Genomic DNA, 27545 nt, shown 5'->3' on the forward strand with positions numbered 1-27545 from the left:
CTCAATCAGTTAGTTTTTGAAAAATTAAATATCTCAAATTTTTTTACATGGAAAAGACAAATCTTTCCTTTTATTCGAAGCTAAGATCTTTCTTGTCATTTGGAAGGATCGATTCAAACTTCACCATAATTCATACCAAGGGAAGAAAATGCTGAAAAAGTTGATGCAGCCTTTTCTTCTCCTTTTCTCTCATCTTCCCTACAAACTGTGTTTCTGGTGCATATCTGCAGATCTTATAAGATGGAGAGACAAAGTTTGAGAGACATAGAGATGGAGAGAGAGGGACCGCGGGAGACAGAGTTCGAGATATAGAGAGATGGAGAGAGAGTGAGTGAGAGATGAAAAGAGTGTGTGTGTGAGAGAGAGAGATGAAACAAGTACGTTCCTGAAGATACCCATCGCCAACGGTTGGAGGTTGCCAGAAGTTGGTGGATGATGCTTGTAAAACCCAGGTTCTCGGACCCGGGTCGGGTCCGGACCCGACCCAGATCCGAACAGAGTAACCCCCCCTCAATCTTTTTTTTAAAAGAGGGCACGAGTTAGGGTTCTCAAACGGAAGAACCCTAACCCTCCATCGCAGTCGCTCGTCCTTCTTTAGCGCCTCTCCTCTCCTTCCCTTCGCTCTCTGCGTGCGATGGTACCAGCGACGCCGACCCTCTTTCCAGGTGCACCTCCCCTCCCCTCTCTCTTTCTGTGTTTGCCGAGAGGCCGACAACCACCTGCCACGTCTCCCCTCTCCTCTCTCTTTCTGTGTTTGCCGGGAGGTCCGCATGAGGTCGGCGGCCACCTGTCGCGCCTCCCCTCTCCTCTCTCTTTTTGTGTTTGTCGGGAGGTCGGCAGGAGGCCGACGGCCACCTGTCGTGCCTCCCCTCTCCTCTGTCTTTTTCGCTCTCTCCCTCTGTGTTATTGGAGGGACTACAGGAGGACGATAGCCCCTGCCGTGCCCTCCCTCACGCTTTGCCTGCCTGAGGGTCGGCGGCCCCTGCCGCCCTTGCCCCCTCTAGAACTTGTCAGGGGGTCGGCAGGTGGCCGGTGGCCCCTGCCGCCCTTTTTCCCTCTTTGTTTCGGCCAACAGGCAGGGGGCGATGCCCCTGCCTGTTCCCCCTTTTTGGTGAGACCAACGGGGGCTCAGCTTGTCTGGCAGGATCAATTAATGAACGCCACCTTGTGTTGGGACGTTGCAAGTTCAATTCCCAATGGTACTACAGGGTCTGCTTAACCCCAACTTGCCTTTCAAAAAAAATATATATATATATATATATATATATATATATATATATATATATATATATATATATATATATATATATATATATATATATATATATATAATTGGACTATCACGAGACTGCATGAAGATACTGAATGAACCTCTTATAATTTTTATTCGAAATTGGAGAAAGATAAACAACTGAAGTATCCCACATGCATGCTTTTGGTTTGTAAATTCTAATTCAAGTGGGATTATTTTTGGTCACAGTTTTAAGCATCAATGTGGTTATGTTTCTTATCAAATTGGAAAAGGGAAGAAGGAAGATATGTTTGAAAAAAAAATTCGGTTGTTTGTGAAAGTGTGTTGCTTGTAGTGTATGCAACATTTTCACAACTGTATGCACTACGAAGCTGATCTAGAGAACATGATTATGCTAGTTCTTGATTTTGATTAGCTGATATTAATTTATTTGAATGACCAAAACATCTCTGCCCTCCTCTCTTTTAACCTTTTTCCCTTCGGTGACTTTCTCCTTCCTATGTTCGGCAGACACCCCGACGACCCCTCCTTGAGCCGGTCCCCGCCCATCAGTTTAAAGGTACAAGTCTTCTTTTGATCTAGGTGAGAAATCGAGTATGAGGGGGGTTTCCATGCTTGATTTAGATGAAAATCTGGTAAGAACGAGGATGTCCTATGCACTGATGCAGTACTAAACAAAATAACTGATTATGTATAGTTTTGACTAAGTTTAATGTTCCCTAATTATATAGAGAAGTTGAGAAACATCAGAAATCAGAAAAAGAAATTAATGAATTAACTATAATCTTAGATTGGAAACTTTTGCTTATAATAAGCTGTGCATATTAATTTCCAAAATGTGTTGGGTGCATGTATTTTGGTTTTCAAGACATGTCAAGATTTGGAATTATTAATATGCTTTGACTTGATGTGACGTGCTTAAGCATCATACTATATGAAGTTTGGTTTCAAGTGCATGTGCATACATGAAATCGATGTGTGTTTAGCATGTATAATCCTGCATAAATGTTTTCATGTACTTAGGAATCATGAATGAATGCATGTGTGTTAAGTGATTACATGAAAGCAATTTCACATGGTGAATACATGCATATGATTGTGGTAGCTTATGCACATTGTTAAATTGGCATGAATGAATGTGCATTTGAAATTATGTTGGTATCCTTGCATAAAGTGTATATTGTTATGATTTTTGCATACGATGCATCAATGTTCGAAATGAATCATCATGGGCCTGGTGTGCCTCGAGCTTTGGTTTGCTCTTTCTTTATGTATTTTAAATGCATCGCAAAAATCGCATTTTTTTATTGCACTATATTGCACTCACTGTTCTATGTGTTTCCATGGGCGGGAGTCCCGTGATGGTTCTCGCACGGGTAGATGCGAGCTTTTGCCTTTGTTTTTGCATGCTGAATCACAAAACTTAATAATTCGCTTTTAATAAAAAAAATAATGAATAAGAACAATGTAATATACATTCTGCGATCTCCCATCGGAAGAATGAGAATCCTAAAGATTCGGTTTTGGGGGACCACGAGGATACAAACACTCCGTGTGTTTTAATTTTCTCCTGAACCCGATATTGAGGTTCTTTCTCTTTGCCACGGTTTTAGGGAGAGTTCGTCACTTGACCTGGGGGTGCTGTGTTAGACATAACTGTTGTTTTGGTATACCAAGAAAGTGGCACCTGTGAGCGTGAGGTGTCCCTGGTGTCTTCGACATTAGATGTGGAGGTCTAATATTCCGAAGATGATTCGGTCGAGGGCTAAGTTTGTAATCCAGTAAATAAAAATACAACTTGTGTGCTAAGTTATCCTGGGAACCTAACTTAACCTCGGGGCTTGTACTCGTTTGGTGTATCTGCAGGCACCTGTAATGAATTAAAAAGAGGAACTTAAATTGTATGCATTTAATAGGGCATGCATCTGGAAAGGTAAAACTTTAATGAAAGATAATAAAGTATTAATGCATTGCACATAAATCATGCATAATCCTGCTATGCATTAGAACATGTATATTTTTCCTGTTCCTTTAATCGTTACATGATTGTGAATGCATGAGGTTTAATTTTTAATCCATGTTAAATGTCATGCTTACTTAAATTGTGATCCATGCTATTTCTTGATGATTCTTCATGCTTAGAAACAATTCAATGTTGAATGAATGTTTAATTGAAATTATATTGTCATAATTGCTTTCCTCTAAATGATTGCATGAAACCTTATTTGTATTCGTTATGTTCACTTGTTTCATTAGAAGTACCTGTGTTCAGGATTTCGATTCTGACACCTTACTTCTATGTTTTTTCACAGCCGCAGGTGATCAGTGAAGCGACTGACTTTTGAGAGAGTTACGAGTGTCACCTTCTTGCTGGACGGTTCACAGATGGACAACGTGGCTCAATTTTACGTTATTTACTTTTATGTCATTTAAATAACTGTGATGTCTCCTACAATCATTGCTTAAACATTCTTTCTTTCAAATAAATGAATAGTGGTTTGGTTTGGTATGGATAATAAGTGTAAGCTCTATTGTAGTCTGTTTGGCTATCCAATTGGGAGTGGAACTGTAAAAGCCCGGGTCTTTAGGAAGATTTCTGCAATGGTGTAAAAAAATCGCATTTTTAAGGGGTATGAGTTGGGGTTATTACATGTTTGGTATCAGAGCCACCACAAAATCTTACACTTTTATCATCTTTTAGCATTAAGTTTTTTATTTTGGTAAGTGCGCCCTGTCCTGAAGTGTCAGCAAGTCATGCCTCATACTCCAGAGCAGTATCCTTCGCTGGTAAGGATATTTAATACTTTTGATTAAGTATTAAATCTCTTATGGTTGTTTGTATTCATGATAAATTCTCATATAGTGTATATTAAGGATTTTAATGTAATTCTCTGAAGGAATATGTTCAGGATCAACCCCAAGTGGGTAAGGGTCTAATTTTTGCGAAAAATTGTGCGTTGTAGATGTTTTATTCATGCAGAGGTGCTTCGTTTTCCACTGGTGCTCCCGCGAACTGGCAGGAGCAGCGGGATTCCATGATGGATGCCATCCACACCCTGACCGAGACCATGACGGTACATGCGACGCAGACGACACAGGCTGCGCAGGCGGTGCAGGCTGCGCAGGCAACTGCCCGTGACCCTCCTTGCGACGTTCCGAATATAGGCGGTGTTTCCTTCAAGAGGTTTTTGAAGTTGGATCCACCGACTTTTGCAGGCAAGGCCGACCCAAAAGCAACAAAGAGCTGGGTCGAGGAGATTGGGAGGCCGTTTGACGTCCTATATATCCCCGAGGACAGGAAGACACCTTTTGGCACGTACCGTCTGAAGGGCGATGCCAAAAAGTGGTGGGATCCCTTGCGAAGGGTGAAATATGCTGACTTGGACGTGGTTTCTTGGGAGGTGTTTAGGGAGGATTTCCTGGATACCTACTTCCTTTCCTTCGCTCAGGAGCAGATGCAAAAACAATTCTTTGAGCTTGCCCAAGGACACATGAGTTTGGTGGATTATGCCACTAAGTTCAGGAGTTTGGAGCGCTATTGTCCAAACTTGTTCGCCAGTGAGAAAGCAAGGGCAACCAAGTTTGTGTGCAGGCTGAAGGATGGATTGCAGACTCGTGTGCTCGTGAGTCGGCCTACTACTCTAGCTGATGCGATTGAGTCATCTACAGTTCTGACAAAGGACTGGGAGAGATCCAGAGGCAGATTTCAGAAGGGAGGTGGCAACGAAGTTGGTTCTTCAGGCGGAACAAGAAAGAACCCACCTGCAGGAGGAAAGGTGCAAGGTGGAAAGAAGCAGCGAAACCGAAATGGACGACAGCAAGGAGCACAGCAGGGTCGACCCCAGCAGTAGAGGCAGCAGGGAAAGGCCCCACCAGTATGTCGCAAGTGCGGCAAGAGCCATTCACTGGGCTTTTGCGCGATGTTTAAGGGGGTCTGCTACCAGTGTCAGCAACCGGGGCACATTGCTCCATATTGTCCGAACAAGCCAGCGGCTCAGGGAGGACAACAACAGCAACAACCACCGTAGCAACATCAAGGACAACGCAAGACCAATGGACAAGTCTAAGCAGCTACAACAGCTACTCAGGGTGATCAGACTGACCTGATCGAAGGTATCTTCTTAGTCGCCGATCACTTTGCATGTGTGATATTTGATTCGGGCGTGACCCATAGTTTTATTTCTGCTTCGTTTGGAAAGTTGTTCAAATTGGTTCCTTCTAGCGTTGAAAAGGCTCTCGATGTGATGTCACCTATGGGTACATCTTCCTGCGAAAAATATCTCCCAGCAGTTTGCTTTGTGATCGAGGGGCATGAGTTGTCTGGCGACTTGGTCGTACTAGATATGACGTTTTATGATGTCATTCTGGGTATGGACTGGTTGTCTAGACATAATGCTACCCTCCAGTGTCAGGGCAAGAAAGTTATCTTGGAGCGTCCCGATTTGTTTGCATTGTTGTATCATTCAACGAGATCGATGAGTGGGGTAAAGATCGTCTCAGCTTTGAAGATATCCAAGTACCACAAGCAGGGTTGCATGGTGTTCTTGGCCAGTGTGTTCGCTCAGGATAGTCAGGCGACACCTTTGGAGTAGTTAGACGTTGTTCGTGAGTTCTCGGAAGTTTTTTCCAAGGATTTGTCTGGTTTGCCACCGCATCAAGAGATTGAGTTATCGATTGAGCTAGTGCCTGGTATGACACCAGTCTCTTGAGCTCCGTATCGCATGGCACCTGTTGAGCTCGTGGAGCTGAAGAAGCAGTTGCAGGAGCTTCTTGACAAAGGTTTTATTAGGCCGGTGTATCCCCCTAGGGTGCACCGGTCTTCTTTGTTAAGAATGATGGATCAATGCCGTTGTGTATTGACTACCGCATGTTAAATTAAGTGACTGTAAAGAATAAGTACCCTCTGCCTAGTATCGACGATTTGTTCGATCAACTAAGAAAGACAAAGGTGTTCTTGAAGATCGACCTTCGTTCTAGTTACCATCAATTGAGAATCAAGACAGAGGATATTCCGAAGACAACATTCAGGTCCAGATATGGGCATTATGAGTTCTTGGTGATGTTTTTTGGACTCATCAATGCCCTCGCAGTTTTTATGGACCCGATGAATCAGGTCTTTAGCTTATGGTTGAATTCATTTGTTATCGTCTTCATCGATGATATTCTTATTTACTCGGAGAGTGTGGAAGAGCACCGAGAGCATCTACGGATTGTACTACAGACACTGAGGGAACATCAACTTTATGCTAAGTTCTCAAGGTTCGAGTTTTGGATTGATCGGGTGATGTTTTTCGGCCATGTGATATCCGAGAGGGACGTAGAGGTGGATCCAGCCAAGGTGGAGGCCGTGTTGGCATGAGAACAACTGAAGACGGTTACTGACATCAGGAGTTTCTTGGGATTGGTGGGCTACTACTGTTGATTCATTCAAGATTTTTCACGTATAGCTGCCCCAATGACTCAGTTACTGCACAAATGAGTAACGTTTGAGTGGTCACCTCGATGTAAGGATAACTTTCAGGAGCTCAAGAAAAGCTTGACCACGACACCGGTTTTGACATTGCCTTCTGGGACGAGTGGTTTTGTTGTGTACAACGATGCTTTGGGGACCGGACTGGGTTGTGTCCTCATGCAGCACGGTAAGGTCATAGCATATGTTTCTCGACGGCTGAAGGTACATGAGAAGAATTACCCCACACATGACTTGGAGTTGGAGGCAGTGGTCTTCGTGTTGAAAATTTGACGCCACTACCTTTATGGGGAACAATTTGAAGTCATGTCCGATCACAAGAGCCTCAAATACATTTTCACTCAGTGAGACTTGAATTTGAGGCAGCGTAGGTGGTTGAAATTTTTGAAAGACTATGATTTCTCCATCACTTACCATCCTGGTAAGGCGAATATGGTGGCAGATGCGCTTAGTAGAAAGGCGTCGGTCACAGCGGCTAGCCTGATTGGTCGCAATTGGGATCTGGTCGAGGAGTTCGTCAGATGACAGCCTTTTGCTGATGACTCCGGACACATCCTTTGTGCTGGAATGCAGGCACGACCGGAGATCATAGATCGGATCGAGGAACTTCAGTTAGCCGATCTGGGTTTTGAGAAGTTATGCGAGAGTGCTCAAAATCCAGAAGCGCAGTTTCGTCGAGAGGACAGAACCATCATGTTTGGAGATAGATTGTGGGTTCCGAAAGCGTTGCGGGAGGAGCTGATGAGTGAAGCTCACAGGTCTAGATATTTCGTTCACCCTGGTTCTACCAAGATGTTTAAACATCTTCAGAGGACCTATTGGTGGAATGGGATGAAGCGGGACATCGCGGAGTTCATGTCCTGGTGTCTCACTTGTCAACAAGTGAAGATTGAACACCAGAGACTTGGTAGACTTCTGTAGTCCCTCTAGATTCAAGAGTGGAAGTGAAACGATATCTCGATGGATTTCATCATAGGGTTGCCCAAGATTCGGCGACAATAAGATGCCATTTGGGTGATAGTGGATTGTTTAACGAAGAGTGCCCATTTTCTTCCAATCAAGATCAATCAGAGTTTGGAGAGTTTGGTCGATCTCTACGTGGATGAGATCGTTAGACTTCATAGGATGCCACGTTCGATAGTGTCAGATCGAGATCCGCGTTTCATGTCTCGATTCTGGCGCCAGTTGCAGAAGGCCTTGGGCACTACGTTGAAGTTCAACATTGCTTTCTATCCACAGACGAGCGGACAGTCGGAGCGTATGATCCAAACACTCGAGGATATGTTGAGAGCGTGTGCTTTGGATTGGGCAGGTGATTGGGACAAGCATGCGAAGCTTGCAGAGTTTTCATATAACATCAACTTTTATGCCAGTATTGGTATGGCCCCGTATGAAGCATTGTATGGCCGACCATGTAGATCCCCGGTGTACTGGGATGAGGTTGGAGTGAGAGCAATGGAGTTTTCAGATATCATCCAGCATTATGCGAACCAGGTGCGTTTGATCAGACTGAGGTTGATTACAACGCAAAGTAGGCAGAAGAGTTATGCCGATCAGCAGCATAGAGAGCTCAGTTTTGAGGTTGGCGACCACGTGTTTGTTCGGATTTCGCCTACGAAGAGTGTCTTCCGGTTTGAAAAGAAGGGGAAGCTAAGTCCTCGGTATCTCGGACCCTTTGAGATTCTTGGAAGAGTCGGGAAAACCGCTTATCGAGTGACACTTCCTCCTCAGTTTTCGCAGATCCACAATGTGTTTCATGTCTCGATGTTGAGAAAGTACGTACCTGACCCCTCATGTATGATTCACTATGAGGCAATCGAGGTACAACCTGACTTGACGACGGAGGAGAAGCCTGTGGAGATTGTGGATAATCAGGAGAGGACGCTGCGGAGTAGGACAATTTCGTTCGTGAAGGTGCGCTGGCAGCATCACGGGTTGGATGAGTGGACTTGAGAACCTGAGGCGGATATGCGTCAACACTACCCACACTTATTTGGTACGTTCTAATTTTGCAGACGAAATTCTTTTAAGGAGGGTAGGATGTAAAACCCAGGTTCTCGGTCCCGGGTCAGGTCGGGTCCGAACCTGACTCAGATCCGAACCGGGTAACCCTCCCCCCCGCCCCATCTTTGTTTTTTAAAAAAGAGGGCACGTGTTAGGGTTCTCAAACGGAAGAACCCTAACCCTCCGCCGCAGTCGCTTGTCCCTCTTTGCCGCCTCTCCTCTCCTTCTCTTTGCTCCCTGCGTGCGGCGGTACCAGCGATGCCGACCCTCTTTCCAGGTGCGCCTCCCTCTCCTCTCTCTTTTTGTGTTTGCCAGGAGATCGGCAGGAGGCTGACAGCCACCTGCCACGCCTCCCCTCTCCTCTCTCTTTCTGTGTTTCTCGGGAGGTCGACAACCACTTGTTGCGCCTCCCCTCTCCTCTCTCTTTCTGTGTTTGCCGGGAGGTCGACAGGAGGTCGGCAACCACCTGCCATGCCTCCCCTCTCCTCTCTCTTCCTGTGTTTGCCGGGAGGTCGGCAGGAGGCCGACGGCCACCTGTCGTGCTTCCCCTCTCCTTTGTCCTTTTCGCCCTCTCCCTATGTGTTATTGGAGGGCCGACAGGAGGCCGATAGCCCCTGTCGTGCCCTCCCTCACGCTTTGCCTGCCTGAGGGTTGGCAGGTGGCCAGCGGCCCCTGCCGCCCTTTCCCCCTCCTCTAGGATTTGTCAGGGGGTTGGCAGGTGGCCGGTGGCCCCTGCCGCCCTTTTTCTCTCTGTTTCGGCCAACAGGCACGGGCGATGCCCCTGCCTGATCCCCCTTTTCGGTGAGACCAACGGGGCTTGTCTGGCAGGATCAGTTAATGCACGTCACCTTGTGTTGGGACGTTGCAAGTTCAATTCCCAATGGTATAGGGGTCTGCCTAACCCCAACTTGCCTTAAAAAAAAATATAACTGGACTATCACGCGACTGCATGATGATACTGAATGATCCTCTTATAATTTTTTTTCGAAATTGGAGAAAGATAAACAACTGAAGTATCCCACGTGCATGATTTTGGTTTGTAAATTCTAATTCAAGTGGGATTATTGCTGGTCACAGTTTTGAGCATCAACGTGGTTATGTTTCTTATCAAATTTGAAAAGGGAAGAAGGAAGATATGTGTGAAAAAAATTCGGTTGTTTGTGATAATGTGTTGCTTGTAGTGTATGCAACATTTTCACAACGGTATGCACTACGAAGTTGATCTAGAGAATATGATTATGCTAGTTCTTTATTTTGGTTAGTTGATATTAATTTATTTGAATGACCAAAACATCTCTGCTCTCCTCTCTTCCTCTCTTTTAACCTTTTTTCCTTCGGTGACTTTCACCTCTCTATGTTCGGCAGACACCCCGACGACCCCCGCTTGAGCCGGTCCCCACCGTCGGCATCCCTGGGCTTCCCTTCAAAGCATCGGTTTAAAGGTACGGGTCTTCTTTTGATCTAGGTGAGAAATCGAGTATGAGTGGGTTTCCATACTTGATTTAGATGGAAATCCGGTAAGAACGAGGATGTCCTATGCATTGATGCAATGCTAAACAAAATAACTGATTATGTATAGTTTTGACTAAGTTTAATGTTCCCTAGTTATATAGAGAAGTAGAGAAACATCAAAAATCAGAAAAAGAAATTAATGAATTAACTATAATCTTAGATTGGAAACTTTTGCTCATAATAAGCTGTGCATATTAATTTCCAAAATGTGTTGGGTGCATGTATTTTGGTTTTCAAGACATGTCAAGATTTGGAGATGTGACGTGCTTAAGCATCATACTATATGAAGTTTGGTTTCAAGTGCATGTGCATACATGAAATCGATGTATGTTTAGTATGTATAATCCTGCATAAATGTTTTCATGTACTTAGGAATCATGAATGAATGCATGTATTAAGTGATTACATGAAAGCAATTTCACATGGTGAACACATGCATATGACTGTGGTAGCTCATGTACATTGTTAAATTGACATGAATGAATGTGCATTTGGAATTATGTTGGTATCATTGCATAAATTGTATATTGTTATGATTTTTGCATACGATGCATCAATGTTCGAAATGAATCATCATGGGCCTGGTGGGCCTCGAGCTTTGGTTTGCTCTTTCTTTATGTATTTTAAATGCATCGCAAAAATCACATTTATTTTTATTGCACTATATTGTACTGTTCTATGTGTTTCCACGGGCGGGAGTCCCGTGATGGTTCTTGCACGGGTAGATGCGAGCTTTTGCCTTTGTTTTTGCATGCTGAATGACAAAACTTAATAATTGGCTTTTAATAAAAATGATAATGAATAAGAACAATATAATATACATTCTGGGATCTCCCATCGGAAGAATGAGAATCCTAAAGATTCGGTTTTGGGGGACCACGAGGATACAAACACTCTGTGTGTTTTAATTTTCTCCTGAACCCGATATTGAAGTTCTTTCTCCTTGCCACGGTTTTAGGGAGAGTTCGCCACTTGACCTGAGGGTGCTGTGTTAGACATAATTGTTGTTTTGGTATACCAAGAAAGTGACACCTGTGGGTGTGAGATGTCCCTAGTGTCTCCGACATTAGATGTGGAGGTCTAATATTTCGAAAATGATTCGGTCGAGGGCTAAATTTGTAATCCAGTAAATAAAAATACAATACAACTTGTGTGTTAAGTTACCCTGGGAACCTAACTTAACCTCGGGGCTTGTACCCGTTTGGTGTATCTGCGGGCAACTGTAATGAATTAAAAAGAGGAACTTAAATTGTATGCATTTAATAGGGCATGCATCTGGAAAGGTAAAACTTTAATGAAAGATAATAAAGTATTAATGCATTGCACATAAATCATGCATAATCCTGCTATGCATTAGAACATGTATATTTTTCATGTTCCCTTAATCGTTACATGATTGTGAATGCATGAGGTTTAATTTTTAATGCATGTTAAATGTCCTGCTTACTTAAATTGTGATCCATGCTATTGCTTGATGATTCTTCATGCTTAGAAACAATTTCATGTTGAATGAATGTTTAATTGAGTATCACCTTCTTACTGGACGATTTACATAGGGACAACGTGGCTCAGTTTTACGTTATTTAATTTTATGTCATTTAAATAACTCTGATGTCTCGTACCATCATTGCTTAAATATTCTTTCTTTCAAATAAATGAATAATGGTCTAGTTTGGTATGGATGATAAATGTAAGCTCTATTGTGGTGTGTTTAGTTATCCAATTGGGAGTGGAACTGTAAAGGCCCGAGTCTTTGGGAAGATTTTCGCAATGGTTTAAAAATTTTTTTCTTGCATTTTCAACGGGTATGAGTTGGGGTCGTTACAATGCTGGAGGTCGGTAGAGCATTGGCGATCATCGAGAACTTGAGAGAGGGAGAGAGTTGCGAAAATATGAAACAAAAACCCTATCAATTTCGTTTTTTGTTTCTTTACGAAATTTTTGAAAATAGCCATTTTGCCCTCGTTCACAAAATGTTTTATTTTTTTTAAAAACAATTTTAGAAAAAGGGTAAAACTATACACCGAATTTAAAACTGTTTTTAACACTAATTCGCTCCCTTAATAAGGAGACTCACTTCCCTTTTTCCCATTAACTATGTCACAGGGATTCGGCTAGCAGGGTGCCGCACCCGTGTCGACGCGACTTGACGCGGGTGCGGTCAACCCGACCCTGGGTGCGTTGACAACACCCAAGGTCATTTTTGTCCATTTTTTTGGATTTTTTTTAAATTTTTTTTTGCCCTATGAAATGGGCTGCAGAATTTAAAAAAAAGTTCTTTTTTTTTTTTGGGGGGGGGGGCTGCCCCCCTGGACCCCCGCCGCTGACCGCGCAACGGGACCCGCGCCGGGGGGAGCCCCCAGACCCCCCTTCCTGCAAGGGCAAAAACAATGAATCAGGCTCCACAACTCATCACTTTCATCTTTGGGGACAACCATATAAGATAAAAAAAATGGTAAAAAATAAGTTGGGCATAAATGTCATGGACCTTAACAGCTACCATACATTCATGCATATATATATATATATATTACATTTTTTGCCCTGCCGCACCCCTGCACCCGTTTTTTTTGGAAGTGCCGAATCCCCGCACCCGCACCCGCACCCGCACCCATGTGACATAGCCCATTAACGAGGAAGCGTGCTTCCCAATCAAAATAGGCACTTTCCTGCGCATTTCGTAAGTGCCACATTCCGCGCTTCCGAAGCGTGCTTCCCCACTCCTATAGGCGCTTCCGGTAACCTTGGTTTGAAGACTGTAGAAGGAAGAAGCAGCCACCTGTGGAGAGAGAGAGAGAGAGAGAGAGAGAGAGAGAGAGAGAGAGAGAGAGAGAGAGAGAGACGGCTGCACAGAAAACTTAACTCACTTAATTAGACTAGGGCTTCTCTTTATATTAAATAGAGAGAGCCAAAAAGGAAAAATTACATATAAGTCCTTATGAGAACAAAAATTCAGAAAGCCTCTAATATAAGAGAACTTAACCTAAAACCACCTGTTCTCAACACTCCCCCTCAAGCTGGAGCATAGATATCAATCATGCTCAGCTTGTCACAACATTTTGAGAAGTTTGGCCTAGCAAGAGGCTTTGTAAACATATCTGCAACTTGGTCTTCCGACTTTAGGTATTTGGTAGTGATATGACCAGCTTGAATCATATCTCTTACTTAGTGACAATCAACCTCAATGTGCTTTGTTCTCTCATGAAAGACAGGATTGTTTGCTATATATGTTGCCGCTTTGTTATCGCACATCATTGTCATTGGAGAGGGAACCTTCACCTGGAGATCATGAAGAACAGTGCGAACCCATATCAATTCAGCAGCTGTTTGGGTCATAGCCCGATATTCTGATTCTGCACTCGACCTGGAAACCACATTTTGTTTCTTACTTCTCCATGAAATCAAGTTGTCTCCCAAAAACACACAGAATCCTGTGGTAGACTTTCTATCTACTAGAGATCCAGCATAGTCAGCATCAGAATAGGCTACTATCTTCAGAGTTCCACCTTTCCTGAACAATAACCCCTTTCCAGGAGAGGATTTTAGATATCTGAGAATCATTATGGCTGCATTCCAGTGTACCTCAGTTGGTTTGTCCATAAACTGGCTAACTTTGCTTACTGCTAAAGCAATATCCGGCCTGGTCACAGTTACATATAATAACTTCCCTACTAGGGAGCGATAGCTTTTGCTATCAACTGGTTTTGACCCTTCTTCAAACAACTGAACTTTATGGTCCATGAGAATATTTGCTGGTTTAGCTCCCAACATGCCCGTTTCCTTTAATAAGTCAAGAACATAAACCATCCCTTCACGGCCTCTAGCAACTTCTATACCCAAAAAATACCTGAGTGAACCAAGGTCTTTTGTAACAAAGTGTTTTTGAAGATAAGCCTTTGTGGCTTCAATAGCTTTCACATCATCTCCTGTAAGAATGATGTCATCCACATATACCACCATAACAACTATGCCAGAGCTAGTTTTCTTTATAAAAAGTGTATGATCTGCTGCTGATCTATTAAAGCCAAAGCTTGACATCACTTCAAACAACTTTTGAAACCATGTACGAGGACTTTGTTTCAAGCCATAAATCGCCTTTCTCAATCTACACACCTTCTGACACTCCCCCTCAACCTCGAATCCTGGAGGTTGTTGCATGTAAACGGTCTCAGATAGATCCCCATATAGAAATGCATTTTTCACATCTAATTGGCACAAGCTCCAACCATGCTGAACAACTACTGAGAGAACAAGACGGATGGTACCCATCCGTGCAACAGGAGAAAAAGTTTCAAAGAAGTCAATTCCATATGTCTGAGTATACCCTTTCGCGACTAATCTGGCCTTGTACCTTTCAATAGAACCATCACATTTATACTTTATTGTATATACCCATTTACATCCAACAATGTCAGCATCAACTGGGGAATCAACCAGATCCCAGGTATGCTGAGATATTAAGGCTGTTATTTCTTCTTGCATAGCCATCTTCCAGCGAGTATCAAGTTCTGCCTGTTGATAGTTCAGAGGAATAGTTTCAGCAGATAAGGCTGAAATAAAAGACTTCATCTGATGTCCAATTCTGGCATGGGAGACAAAATGAGATATGGGATATAAGGTACATTGTCTTGTCCCCTTTCGTAGAGCAATAGGCCTGTTATCATCATCCTGGAGATCACTATTGTCAGTAGAACTTACCTCAGGAGAAGAAGATGAAGGCTCTTGCGGAAGTGGAGCTCTACGCACATATACCAATGGAGGATTATTAAATCTGGAAGTGGATGAAGTTTGGTTCGGTAATGGGGGCACATATTCCAAAGGAAAAGGAGGTATAGGTAATCTGAGGAATGATGTGGTGGAAGGAATCTGAGGAAAGACCGACCGAAGCTTTGACAATGAAGGATGACTAAGACGACGATGGCACTGGACAGGATTGAATGAATGTTCCACTGCAGCATGAACAATACCCATTGGATGATGTAGGTAGTAAATTCCATTTTCTTCATAGCCTCCACCAATCTTCTTCTCTGTCAGCAAATCCTGAAAATGACAACCCATTGGATCAAATATTACTCTACAGTTTTGTTCTTTTATAAGGCAACTAACAGAGAGTAAACTTTGAGGAAAATTTGGAGCATGAAGAGCATTTTTCAACTGTAATGAGGAGGATATAGAAATATTTCCCTGACCAACAACCGGGGAGGATCTCCCATCGGCTAAGGAGACTCCAATCTGAGCCTTAATATCCTTTAGATCTGAAAAAACACGAGAATTGCCACACAAATGTCTGGATGCACCAGAGTCAATAACCCACTTACTATCAGTCGGATGAAGATGATTTCCGGTTGAATATGCAACACCAGCTACAGGAGGAGTGGAACTCAAAGGTCGAAGAGCTATCAGCTCATCATATTCCGCACGACTAAGGGTGATACTACTCTCATTTTCAGCGATATTCTTTTGTACATTTGTAGCCTCAATAGTAGTCACATTTGCTTTAGGATTATATGACTTTGATGAAGAAGAGGTTGGCCGACCATGCTTATCCCAGCAACGATCTTCTAAATGTCCAGATTTTCCACAGAATGTACATTGAAGCTTTCCTCTGCCACCCATACCACGTCCTCGTCCTCTGATATTCTGAATATTTCCACGCCCATAACTAGATGGAACAACAAGAGCAGATGACTGAGTTATTTGCTGAGATTGTGGCAGAGAGATAGCAAGTCTACTCAGACGATTGTAAGCATCAGCAATAGTGGGAACATCTGATCCAGTCAACATTTGAACTTTTGCAACAGAGAAATCTGAAGAAAGACCTGTAAGAAAACGAGCAACCATGGTTTGTTCTTGATGATCATTTTGCTTCGAGCAACAAAGAGGCCTGTGAGCATTAAGTCTTTCAAACGCAGCTTTGACAGAGGCATAGTACTGGGCCAAGGTCTGATCTCCCTATTGCAAATTATATATTTCCTGTTCGACTTGCAGGATACAACTCGCATTCGTTTCTTGTGAGTATGTATCACGAAAATTGTCCCACATCAGTTTGGCTGTATTATAGTAGATCAATCCATCTGCAATATGGGGTTCGACACTATTCATGATCCATGACATAACTATGTCATTATCTTCATCCCAAGTAACATATTTTTCTAATTTCTCACTGGGTTCGCCTTCCAACAAAATGTGTTTTCGACGATGTCCAGATACCGACATCATAAAAGTTCTGGACCACCTGGCATAGTTGGTTTCATTCAACCTTACAGAAGAGCCATACGAGAAGGGGTTGGCAAAAGCCTTATACTCCCCAATCTGTTCCATTTTAGAATCACATTTCGAATTTTCAGCCATACTGCTCACTAGAACAACAAGAATTCAAGTAGAATTTTCAACACTGTAAGGAATCAGCCCAGCTGTTTCCAAACAAGAAAACAATCCACAACCAGCAGGTAATCACTCCTGCTGCTGTTACGACAAAGGGATAGCTGAAACTAACCTCTACACAGCAGGGAGTCACGACCATTGCAGTAAGTCTTCAGAAGACAATTAACTAGAGCAATCATATCTCTATCACATGCAGCAAACACAGAAAAAATTCCACAATCACGACATGCATGCAATCAGCACAGAAAGCATGACAATCTCGGCTGGCACGCAACATCACAGGAACTTGCTGCGTGACCCAAACAGCATGAACAACCAACAGCTCACGGCTGGCACGCAGCAACACAGAAGCCTGCTGTGTGACCCAAACAACAGTTGTCGTCAATCACGGAACACGTCAGCAGGAACAACAGGAACAACACGCACCAGCAGGAACTCGTCAATCTCCAGAGAATCACGACAGGAGATGACAAAACAAACCCCACGACAAAAAAAATTCAAAGGAAATGGTTACGGCTCCAGGAAATCACGACAGGAGCTCCATCCTTAGATCTGACGACAGAGAGCGTGACAACCATGACATTCACGACAGCATGCTGTAAATCACGACTGCTAACATAGGAAGTTCATTTCTTCAAAGGACAAACGACCATACGAAGGTAATCAAATCACGACAGGGGCACGATATTTCTTCAAAGGACAAACAGCCATACGAAGGTAATCAAATCACGACAGGGGCACGATAGCCATACGAAAGTAAACAATGTTATCAGCTGCTAAATCCAAAAAAAAAATTTAGCAGATCTCGATCAAGAGAAGGGGGTCACGGCTGCCAGACCTGAAGATCACTCCCAAGTTGGTCATTAGATCTGATAACAGGCCAGATCTGTCATCAGATCTAAAAAGTAAATCCACACCTGGTTCGAGATCGTTGCAGCAGATCACGTTCCTGATGTGGGTCACGCTCCTGGTGTAGATCACGCTCCTATGATCGTAGGCTCTGATACCACGTAGAAGGAGGAAGCAGCCACCTGTGTAGAGAGAGAGAGAGAGAGAGAGAGAGAGAGAGAGAGAGAGAGAGAGAGAGAGAGACGACTGCACAGAAAACTTAACTCACTTAATTAGACTAGGGCTTCTCTCTATATTAAATAGAGAGAGCCAAAAATGAAAAATTACATATAAGTCCTTATGAGAACAAAAATTCAGAAAGCCTCTAATATAAGAGAACTTAACCTAAAACCACCTGTTCTCAACAAAGACCATTTGCAGTACTCCAGCAGAGACGATCTTGTGTACAATTCCGACCAAATGGGCTTGAGAAAACCTGGAAATTTGGATGCTTCAGAATGATATGAGCAGCCTTCTCCTTGAGTCATAGAGGAGGTAGTGGGAATCTGTTCCTTGTTAAAATCGTAGCCTCATAGACTCCTAAAGGAAAAAGTATTATAGTCTAATTTCTTAACTATCATAAAGATATCTTTTCCTAGTCACACGAGGATTTGCCTTTTTTTATGTATGAACATTTTAGGGTATGCCTAGCCTTGACACAGGCTTAGTCAAATGTAGTTGATCTTGAATGAAGTTATGATGTGTTAATAAAGCTTGAACAAAAATAAAAAATGAAAGTGAAAGAACTTGAGGTGTTAAAAGCTCAATTCATTCAATCAATCAACTACTATGAATTTCTATCCAATATAGTCGGTCCTTAAATCCAATAACATGATCCCATAAGCTTTTGCAACACTAATGTTGCCACCTTTTGGATGAAATTCCATTACAAACATTGGCATGCTTGTTAACAATGAAATGCTTTCCTTCCAGTGATTATTCAGGCTAAATCAAGTTACACGTGCTTCTGCTTTTTAGTTTTACCCTCTAGGTTGGAGCATGTTGAGGGAACTTTAGTTACCATAAGCTTATAAAAGATTTTGAGATTCAATTCTTAGGAAGCTCACATCAGAATGTCAAACCACACTTCTTTCATGCTTTCAAGCATTATGCAGAACTGGTTCTAAGGAATGGAAAGTTTGGTTCTTTTAAGATATGATTGAACTTCCTTGATGTTGAAATGCACTTTTTTATGTTACAAGAATTGTATTTTGAAATAAAGTTTTCATTATAAAATCTACATACATGTTGCATAACTTTATTCTAAATATGAAATGTACAAGTATTTCCACTGCTTTACCATCTGGCCAATTCTGTTCCACTTAATCTCTGTTTTACTGCCACTTTTCTTGGAAATCTTTGTCTTGGTTCATGAATTAAGTGTTTCATATTATTGGGACCATCTTTTTCTCAACAATGTCTTCGTCGTTTGATCTAATAGTGTGTTGTTATTAGATTGGAACATTTTGATAATAATTGTAACATTTTTGGATAAAGTATTAGAACAAAAAGATCCATTATTAGTATTAGTCCTAAGCAGAGTTACCGGAAGCTTCTTAGGTAGGTGGGAACCACGCTTCCTAGAAACTCTCTTCAGAAGCGCGATATTTCTCACTTCCGAAATTTCATGAGAATCTTGACTCCCCCACGCTTCTATGCTTCCCACATGCATTGTCCATGCTTTCTATATGCTTTTCTCACTTTCTTTTCATGTTTTCCATGTGCTTCTCTCACGCTTCCACTCACTTCCCATGTGCTTCCTTGTTTATTCATGTTTCACTTTCAAATTGATACTTTGCTTCTCGTTTCCTATAAATTTTAAAATGCCTCATTTCTCTCTTTTGCTTTCCGTATCGTTTCCCGCTTCCGCTTCCTAGTATGGCAACCTTGTGAAAAAGGTACAGGATTCGACCCGATCCAAGTAACCGATCCATGTAAAGACGACCCGATCCATGTAACTGATCCATGTAAAGACCATATAACTTTCTTTTTTGTTATCGGGTCTGGATACACCAGACCCGGACCCATAGTGTAATGTAAACTTAAATACACATTTAGGTCACGATTTCTTTTACTGAAATCGTGATAGCCGCAATCGATATCTCTCTCTCTCTCTCCATCTCTCCCTCTCTTCCCTTTCTCAATACAGGGACAAAGGAAAACTTACATGGTATCAGAGCCTAGATCCAGCTAAGGGTTGAAGAGGATTCCAAAGGTGCGACAGATCAAAGGTTTGAGGTTTCGTCCTTTCTTTCTTTCTTTCAGATTTCTTCTTTCTCTACCTCCATTCCCAATCTCCATCTCGTTTCCCCCTTTCTGTTTTCCCAGCCTTTTCTCTTATTCTTTTAGTGGATTCATGTCTCACGTGAATCCCTAAACTATTCACGAAGAATTCACATGAATCTTGGTTCACGAAAACGCTGTTCATAAAAAAAAAGGAAGGGAAAAAACTTGTTTCACGTGAATCTCCTGTTCCACGTGAAACACTAAGATCAAATTATAAAGATCGTGCATTCCACGTGAATCTCCTGTTTCTTTATTCAAACTGTTTCTTTATCCAAATCTATTTTTTTTTTTGCGTATCCCTTCTTCATTTTGGGCAGACGTGCGACATAAAATCTTGGATTCTAAAATCTGACATAAAACCTTTTTGCTGTCCAGCCTGCTGTGCGACATAAAATCTGGGATTCATTTTGATTCGACTTTCATTTCTTTTGTTCTCATTTGTCCTTTCTCGTATCATATTTGTTCTGACTGTTACGAGTGGGATCCACATTGAAAACTCAGTCCTTCTTCTGACAGCTTCTGGTCGTCAATCTTTGAGTTACTCAACGCAAAAGAAAAAGAAAAAGGAGGAAGACGATCGATCAGCAAACCTCTCTGGCTGCAGACTGAGCACTCTGTGAATACTTCAAAAAAAAAACAAACAAACAAACAAAGGGGTTCCTTTTCTTGTTAAAACTCTTTTTTCATAGATCTTCATTCTTCTTCATCCAATCTTTCTTTAAGTTTTCTCACTCAACTTGTTTATGAAAAGTTAACTACCTCAAACTTCTTGATTTGGAAGAGACAAATCATTCCTTTTATAAGGAGTCAAGGTCTCTTAGGTCACCTTGATGGAACCACTCCCGCTCCACTCGAATTTGTTACGAGAGAAGAAAAAGACGACAAAGGAGTAAGTTCAATTGTGTATGTCAAGAATGTAGAGTACCTCAACTGGGAAAGGAAAGATCAGTCAGTGGTTGCATACATCACTTCCACCTTGTCTCAAGAGGTCCTTGTTGCAATTCCCGACAATTGTACTGCTTTGCAACTTTGAGAAAAATTGGTTCAAACATACTCACAAGTTTCGCAGGCGAGAATGGTTTTTCTCAAGAGGGAATTTCAGATGTTGAGAAAAGATTCCATGACCATCATGGAATATCTGAACAAAATGAAGACTATCACAGACCAACTTGCAGTTATAGGATGCGCGGTGAGTGACAACGATATGGTACAACAAACTCTGAGTGGATTGGGATCCGACTACAATATGATCGTCACTTCACTATTGTGTCTCCCTGCCCTTCCTACCTTTGATGAGTTGCGAGCAAAATTGATTCAGTATGAGATGACTCTGAAAGGGTTCTCTGAGGAATCTCACATTCACACAAACTCTTAGGAAGTTTTTGCCATAGGGGTGACTTATGGTAGAGGATGAGGACGAGGAGGACAAGGGCGAAGTGGACACGGAGGGCGTGGTCTGCTTCCCACTCCAAATATGTTAGCTCATGCGCAGGGGTCAAGATCCATTCCTACCTGCTTCCTTTGTAACAAAAAGGGGCATATCAAGGCGAATTGTTGGCATAATCCAGAGAATAAAGGAAAGAGTCCACAGACAGAAAACAAAAAGAAGTTCTCAAGTAGTGGAGAGATTAAAGATCTGCTGATATTTGCTTTGTCAGAGTTGAAATTGAAGCAGAGTGATGAAGGCACTTGGTTTGTCGACTCAGGGGCAACGACTCATGTGACAGGTGATGCAGGTAAGATTTCTGATCCCATTCCTTATTTTGGAAAAAGTAAGATTGTCACTGGAGATGGATCCCACCATCCTGTTCCTCATGTTCGAAAAACTGTCATTCCCATATCATATTCCACTCTTACTCTTTCTGACGTTCTTCATGCTCCTGACATTAAGAAAAATATTGTCTCTGTTTCCAAACTTATTGATGATAATAATGCTTCAGTTGAATTCACTCCCTTTTTTGTGCAGGTCAAGGACTTACGCACGAGGGAAACATTCACTGAAGGAAAGAGACGAAACAATATGTATGTCTTTGAAGAAGCTCCTTGTCATGCTGTTCGCCCTGTCCACCTGAATTTAAAGCCTTCATTAGAGTCGTGTTCATCCTCTTCTGCTAATGCTTTTAGTATTTCTGAATGTAATAAGCCATTCTTATGGCATAGTCGATTAGGACATTGTGGGAGTCATTTTATTGAGAAACTTGTATCTAATAATTTCATTCCAAAGAAAGTCTAAATAGGGATGAGAACAATCATAAATGTTCCAGTTGTCTTTCCTGCAAGAGTCATGTATTGTCTTTTCATTCCATTAATAAGAGAGCTTCAAAACCTTTTGAGATAATCTGTTCTGATGTATGGGGACCCGCCCCAGTTGCCTCTGGATCTGGGAGCAAATACTATCTAATATTTGTTGATAGCTATACTCGATACACTTGGATATATTTCATAAAAAATAAGTCGGAAGTCTTCTCTTTGTTTCAAAATTTTCTTTCCCTTGTCAAAAATCAATTTTCTGAGTCCATTCAATTTTTCCAATGTGATGGAGGTGGGGAATTCTCATCCCGTGATTTTATTTCTTTTCTTCAAAATAACATAATAGGAAGAAGGGTGTCCTGTCCTCACACCCCTTAACAAAATGAAATTGCTGAACGAAAACACAAGCATATCGTTGAAAGTGCCATGATTATGCTTCATGACAACAATCTTCTCATCAACCTATGGACAAAAGCTTTCCATTCTGTCGTGCATGTGATAAATAGACTGCCTATGGTTATTCTGGAAAATAAGTCTCCTTATCACTGTCTTTTTGGAACTCATCCTAGTTATTATGATCTGCGTGCTTTTGGATGTGTCTGCTATGTGCATATCGATCAGTCCCTGAGAAACAAGTTTCAAGATAAGGCCCAAAAGTGCAGATTTGTGGGATATGCAGATGCCTAAAAAGGATATAGGTGTTATGATTCCACCAACAAACGCATCAGAACCTCAAGAAATGTTGTCTTCGATGAACAAAATTTTGATCACGGAGCTGACACAACGAATATATCAATTGAAATTTACTATCCTTGGCTGAGCTCAGAACTTTTTGCTGGCTCCAATGAAACATGTTCCTCAGATTGCGTGCAACAAGAAGAGGTATTTGAGAACACTGGGACATCGGGGTCACAGAATACAGAGGAAGTACCGGGCAGATATAAAGGTATTGTCTATTCCAGACAGAGACCGACAACATCAAGCCATCCAGATCATGTCTTAGTCGCCAATCCTACTCCTTCTCATACCCTTGCAGTCAGAAAATCAAACCGCATACGACATCCTATTGACAGGTGAGTTAGTTATAACAACTTCTCCTTGGATCTGCAACTGTTTTTAACTGCCATCAATAAGGACGAAGAGTCCATCATGTATTATCAGGCAACAACTTCTATGAAATGAGTAGAAGCCATGAATGATGAAATGCAAGCCTTGCATGAATGTGGAACATGGGAAGTTGTTCCCAGATCACCTGATAAAAATGTTGTCGGATGCAAATGGGTCTACAAAATCAAGTACAAGCCAGATGAAACCATTGAACGATATAAGGCAAGACTTGTAGCAAAAGGATTCACTCAAGAAGCAGGGCAAGACTATGATGAGACTTTTAGTCCGGTTGTAAGAATGGGAACGATTCGAATTATCATTTCCCTGGCTGTTGAACATGGATTGAAGTTGAGTCAGCTTGATGTAAAAAATGCATTCTTACATGGGGATATGAGGGAGGAAGTATACATGGAACAACCCCCGGGATATCAAGAACAAAATTGTAAAACTCATGTATGCAGGCTAAAAAGAGCCATCTACGGCCTGAAGCAAGCATCCCGCTCTTGGTTTGATAGCTTTTCATCAGAGATTCAGAAACATGGATTTTCACGTTCCATGTTGGACCACTCATTATTTATCTTTAAAAGCCAGTCTGTGACCACTCTATTATTACTTTATGTCGATGATATTATCATTACAGGAAACTCTGCTGACCACATCCAAGAAATAAAAGACTTATTAGGTCAAAGGTTCAAAATGAAAGATCTTGGAGTTCTACGCTATTTCCTTGGTGTAGAAGTTGATAACCAAGCTCATGGATTGACACTCACTCAACACAAGTACACTGTAGATGTTCTCAGCAAGGCAGGCATGGAAGACTGCAAAGCTCTAGGAACTCCGAGTGTACTTCATCAAAAACTTAGCGCTCATGATGGAGATCTGTGTGATGACCCCACCAGGTATCGCAGCATAATAGGAATGTTACAATACCTCACATTCACTAGACCTGATATTGTTTATTCAGTCAATCAAGTGTCTCAATTTATGCATACGCCACGTACTGGAAATATGGAAGCGGTCAAGAGGATCCTTAGATATCTGAAAGGGACTATTGGGGATGGATTGATATATTTACAACAGTCATATGGCCAAAACGAGCACGAAATTACTGTATATTGTGATGCAGACTGGGCAGGAGATCCTGACGAAAGAAGATCTACATCAGGATATTGTGCCTTCATTGGAAGAAATTTAGTCTCTTGGAGCAGCAAAAAACAAAAAGCTATCGCTAGATCAAGCACTGAGGCTGAATATAGATCCATGGCTGCTGCCACTGCCGAAGTCACATGGATCAGGCATTTTCTAACTGAAGTAGGAGAAAAGATCTCCCACACTATCTTGCTCTGTAACAATCAAAGTGCTATCAATATGTCATTCAATCCAGTACATCACAGTCGTGCCAAGCACATTGAGATCGACCAACACTTTGTGAGACAAAAGGTTGAAGAAAAAGAGATTGAGCCTGAGTTTGTCAGTACTGAAAGACAGGTTGCCGACATATCTACCAAAGGGTTAACCAAGGATCGCTTTTGGATGCTTAAAAGCAAGTTGTTCATGGTCCAAAACCATGATCAACTTGAGGGGTGGGTGGGTGAAAAAGGTGCAGGATCCGACCCGATCCATGTAACTGATCCATGTAAAGACGACCCGATCCATGTAACTGATCCATGTAACCGATCCATGTAAAGACCATATAACTTTCTTTTTTGTTATCGGGTCTGGATACACCAGACCCGGACCCATAGTGTAATGTAAACTTAAATACACATTTAGGTCACGATTTCTTTTACTGAAATCGTGACAGCCGCAATCGATATCTCTCTCTCTCTCTCTCCCTCTCTTTTCTTTCTCAATACAGGGACAAAGGAAAACTTACACCTTGGTCCTAAGCCATATCTCGCTATGAATCAACAATTTGAAGCACTTTATATATAGTGTAGGAATTTTTTGAAAATTAATGTGTTTTTGACATCTCATCTACAAAAAGAAAAGAAAAAATTCTCGACATGAAAAAGAAAAGATTGATCCACATCCTTAAAAAGATAATGCTTTATCATAAGCATGAGTGATGAAACAGGGTAATGTGGCCTAAATAAGAATATATTACCAACGTAATCTGTTTCAGTTGATTATGGAATAGGCTAAAGTGATAAACATTAAATCTTTTTGAGAAAGGGACAAGATAGCTCCCAATAGTATAATTAAAAAGCTTAAAAGATATATTAGTTAAAATCATAGGGTTCTTTTACTGTTTCTATGTCACTTCCATAGGCACAAATATTGCCAACATTTTGAAAATATTGCAATGAAATAACAAGAAAATAGTTTCAGCCGATATTAATGGCAAAATATTTCTTTATATTTCATAAAAGATACTGCTACAACCTATTATTTTTTATCCTTTTCAAATTTTCTTTACATTATTTTTTTTTAAACATTTGAGATTTTCCAAGTTTTTCTTAAGAATAACATCTTGAAAAAAATGCCAGGAAAACGTTGCTGAGAAATTGCCAAGAAATAGATTTGTGCTATGGTCACTTCCTACTCGGTTCCATTGTGGCTTCTAGTTAGCTTCCCTATTTTCTAAACATTTCATGCTTCACCTATTAAGCCATTCCGTAGACAGTGGCTTCTCATTTGGCATTTTGTGCATCACTTCTCTCGCATATGCCCCAACTTCTTGAAGTCTTGTTATTCCAAACTCTTGACATCTAGCCTTGGTACCATGTCACTTTTTTAATAGTCGGGTAGCTTGCTGCTAATTAGTAATAATTCTTTTATGAATAAATAAGGTTTATTTACTTTGCGTGATCAGAATCAATGTCTGAGGAGAGACACTTCCAATCAATGTGTAGTGAGTATTAAACTACTAATAATGTGGAAGACATCTTTATATTGAACAAAATATTTGTGGCTATACAGGTCCATGTTGAATGCTCCGAGGATATTGTCTACTTCAGAAGAAAAATTTTCTGGTCATTTGCTTTCACTTATTAGTTATTAGTCCGCTTGATACATTGTTGGCAAATTTGTTGGGTATGTTCATGCCAAATACTTCATTTCATTTTCATATAGCGGATTTTTTTTCCTTTTGCAGGTGTGAGGGGTTGATCAACATGGAGACTGTTACGAATGCTATAGATCGAGCAGTGGCACACTTGCTTTTCCACAAGCCATCTGACATTTCAACACAGCCTCCTAATGGTGGGTTAACTTTGGAGTCTCATATCATGGCAAACATTCAGAAGTCTTGGATGCCGCATGCCTATGGATGCTGTTCATGTCAAACTAATAATTCAGCACCCACTGTTCACAAGGAGCTCGATGATCCAGTGCATCACCTGACCAGCCAATCTGTTGTACATAAAGAACATACACATCCTATTTCCTGATGCCAGACAACTGGCTTGCACCTAGAGCTTCCTGCTTCAGCTCGGGGAATATTACTACTCTTTGATCGCTTGTTCTTCAGCCTAGCTTAAAACTCTTCTTTACTACTTTGTAAGTGGGTCGCTACCTAATTTTATATTATTAACTACTACTATGTTTGTTTATTTTATTTTGACCGAGGATTTTGGGTGTGGAAAAATTGATCTTTTGCCTATTTCTAAATGTTCGTTCATATTTATAAGTGAACTGCCTTGGCTGCTTTGTGCAACTGATCATTTTATATTTGCTTGTTTGGGTTTGGTGCTTTTTTTTGTACTTTTTTGGTGAAATTCTTTGCTATACTGTTGGAGGAGCCAACCAGGCATCCAATAAATTGTGCCCTTGGAACGTCTGCACTGGCAAACCATGGTGCATCCTGAGCTGGTATTCTGAGCCTTTTCCATCTCTGTTAGTGTATAAGAAACTTCTCAAATCATACTGTCTGCTAACGCATTGTTTCGTGAATTCAGTAAGCCCATGGTCCCATTCAGTTGCTTTAACTTCAAGTACGTCTGCAAACAAGCTCTTTTGTACTTTGCACCTAATATATCTCTCATTATGTGGTTAATTCGCCGAAAATTATAACTGGTGTGCAATATCATGTCCTAGTCTGACCACAAATATGAAAGATTCTAACCTTTCTAACTTGCCAGGCAGTGTGATCAAGAATGTCTTTGCAAATTGTTTATTGTGGCTGAATTTTACGTAGGCTCATTTATGTACTCTGTACAGGACGATACGGATGCACCAAGAGTTTGATTTCTTCCTCTCGAATTCCCATGTTTTTCTAGAAAAAAATTTGAGGCACATATGTAAATAAAAATATATTCTTTTAATCTTTTATATGAAAATATGAAGTGACATTTTAGTAATGTATCAAAATTTATTCAATTTAAAACGGTTGCAATTGAAATGGCTAACAGCAAAAGAATCCATCATATCTACGATGTAATAAATGTTTAC

The 27545-nt window shown here is 41.4% G+C and overlaps 1 protein-coding gene across 2 annotated transcripts in view; it reads left to right on the forward strand.

Moving 5' to 3' along the window:
* LOC149816718 (protein LNK1-like) overlaps window positions 1-26823 on the forward strand; it is a 94125-nt gene extending 67302 nt beyond the window's left edge. For both annotated transcript variants that reach the window (XM_089987848.1, XM_089987847.1), the window contains one exon: window positions 26251-26823. In XM_089987848.1, the coding sequence (XP_089843974.1) occupies window positions 26251-26545 (295 nt within the window). In that variant the 3' untranslated portion in view covers window positions 26546-26823. The remainder of the gene's footprint in view (window positions 1-26250) is intronic.
* Window positions 26824-27545: the final 722 nt, after the last annotated feature.

The sequence above is a fragment of the Nuphar pumila genome, chromosome 14 (genome assembly GCF_984573655.1).
Source record: "Nuphar pumila chromosome 14, dmNupPumi1.hap1.1, whole genome shotgun sequence".
Lineage (NCBI taxonomy): Eukaryota > Viridiplantae > Streptophyta > Magnoliopsida > Nymphaeales > Nymphaeaceae > Nuphar > Nuphar pumila.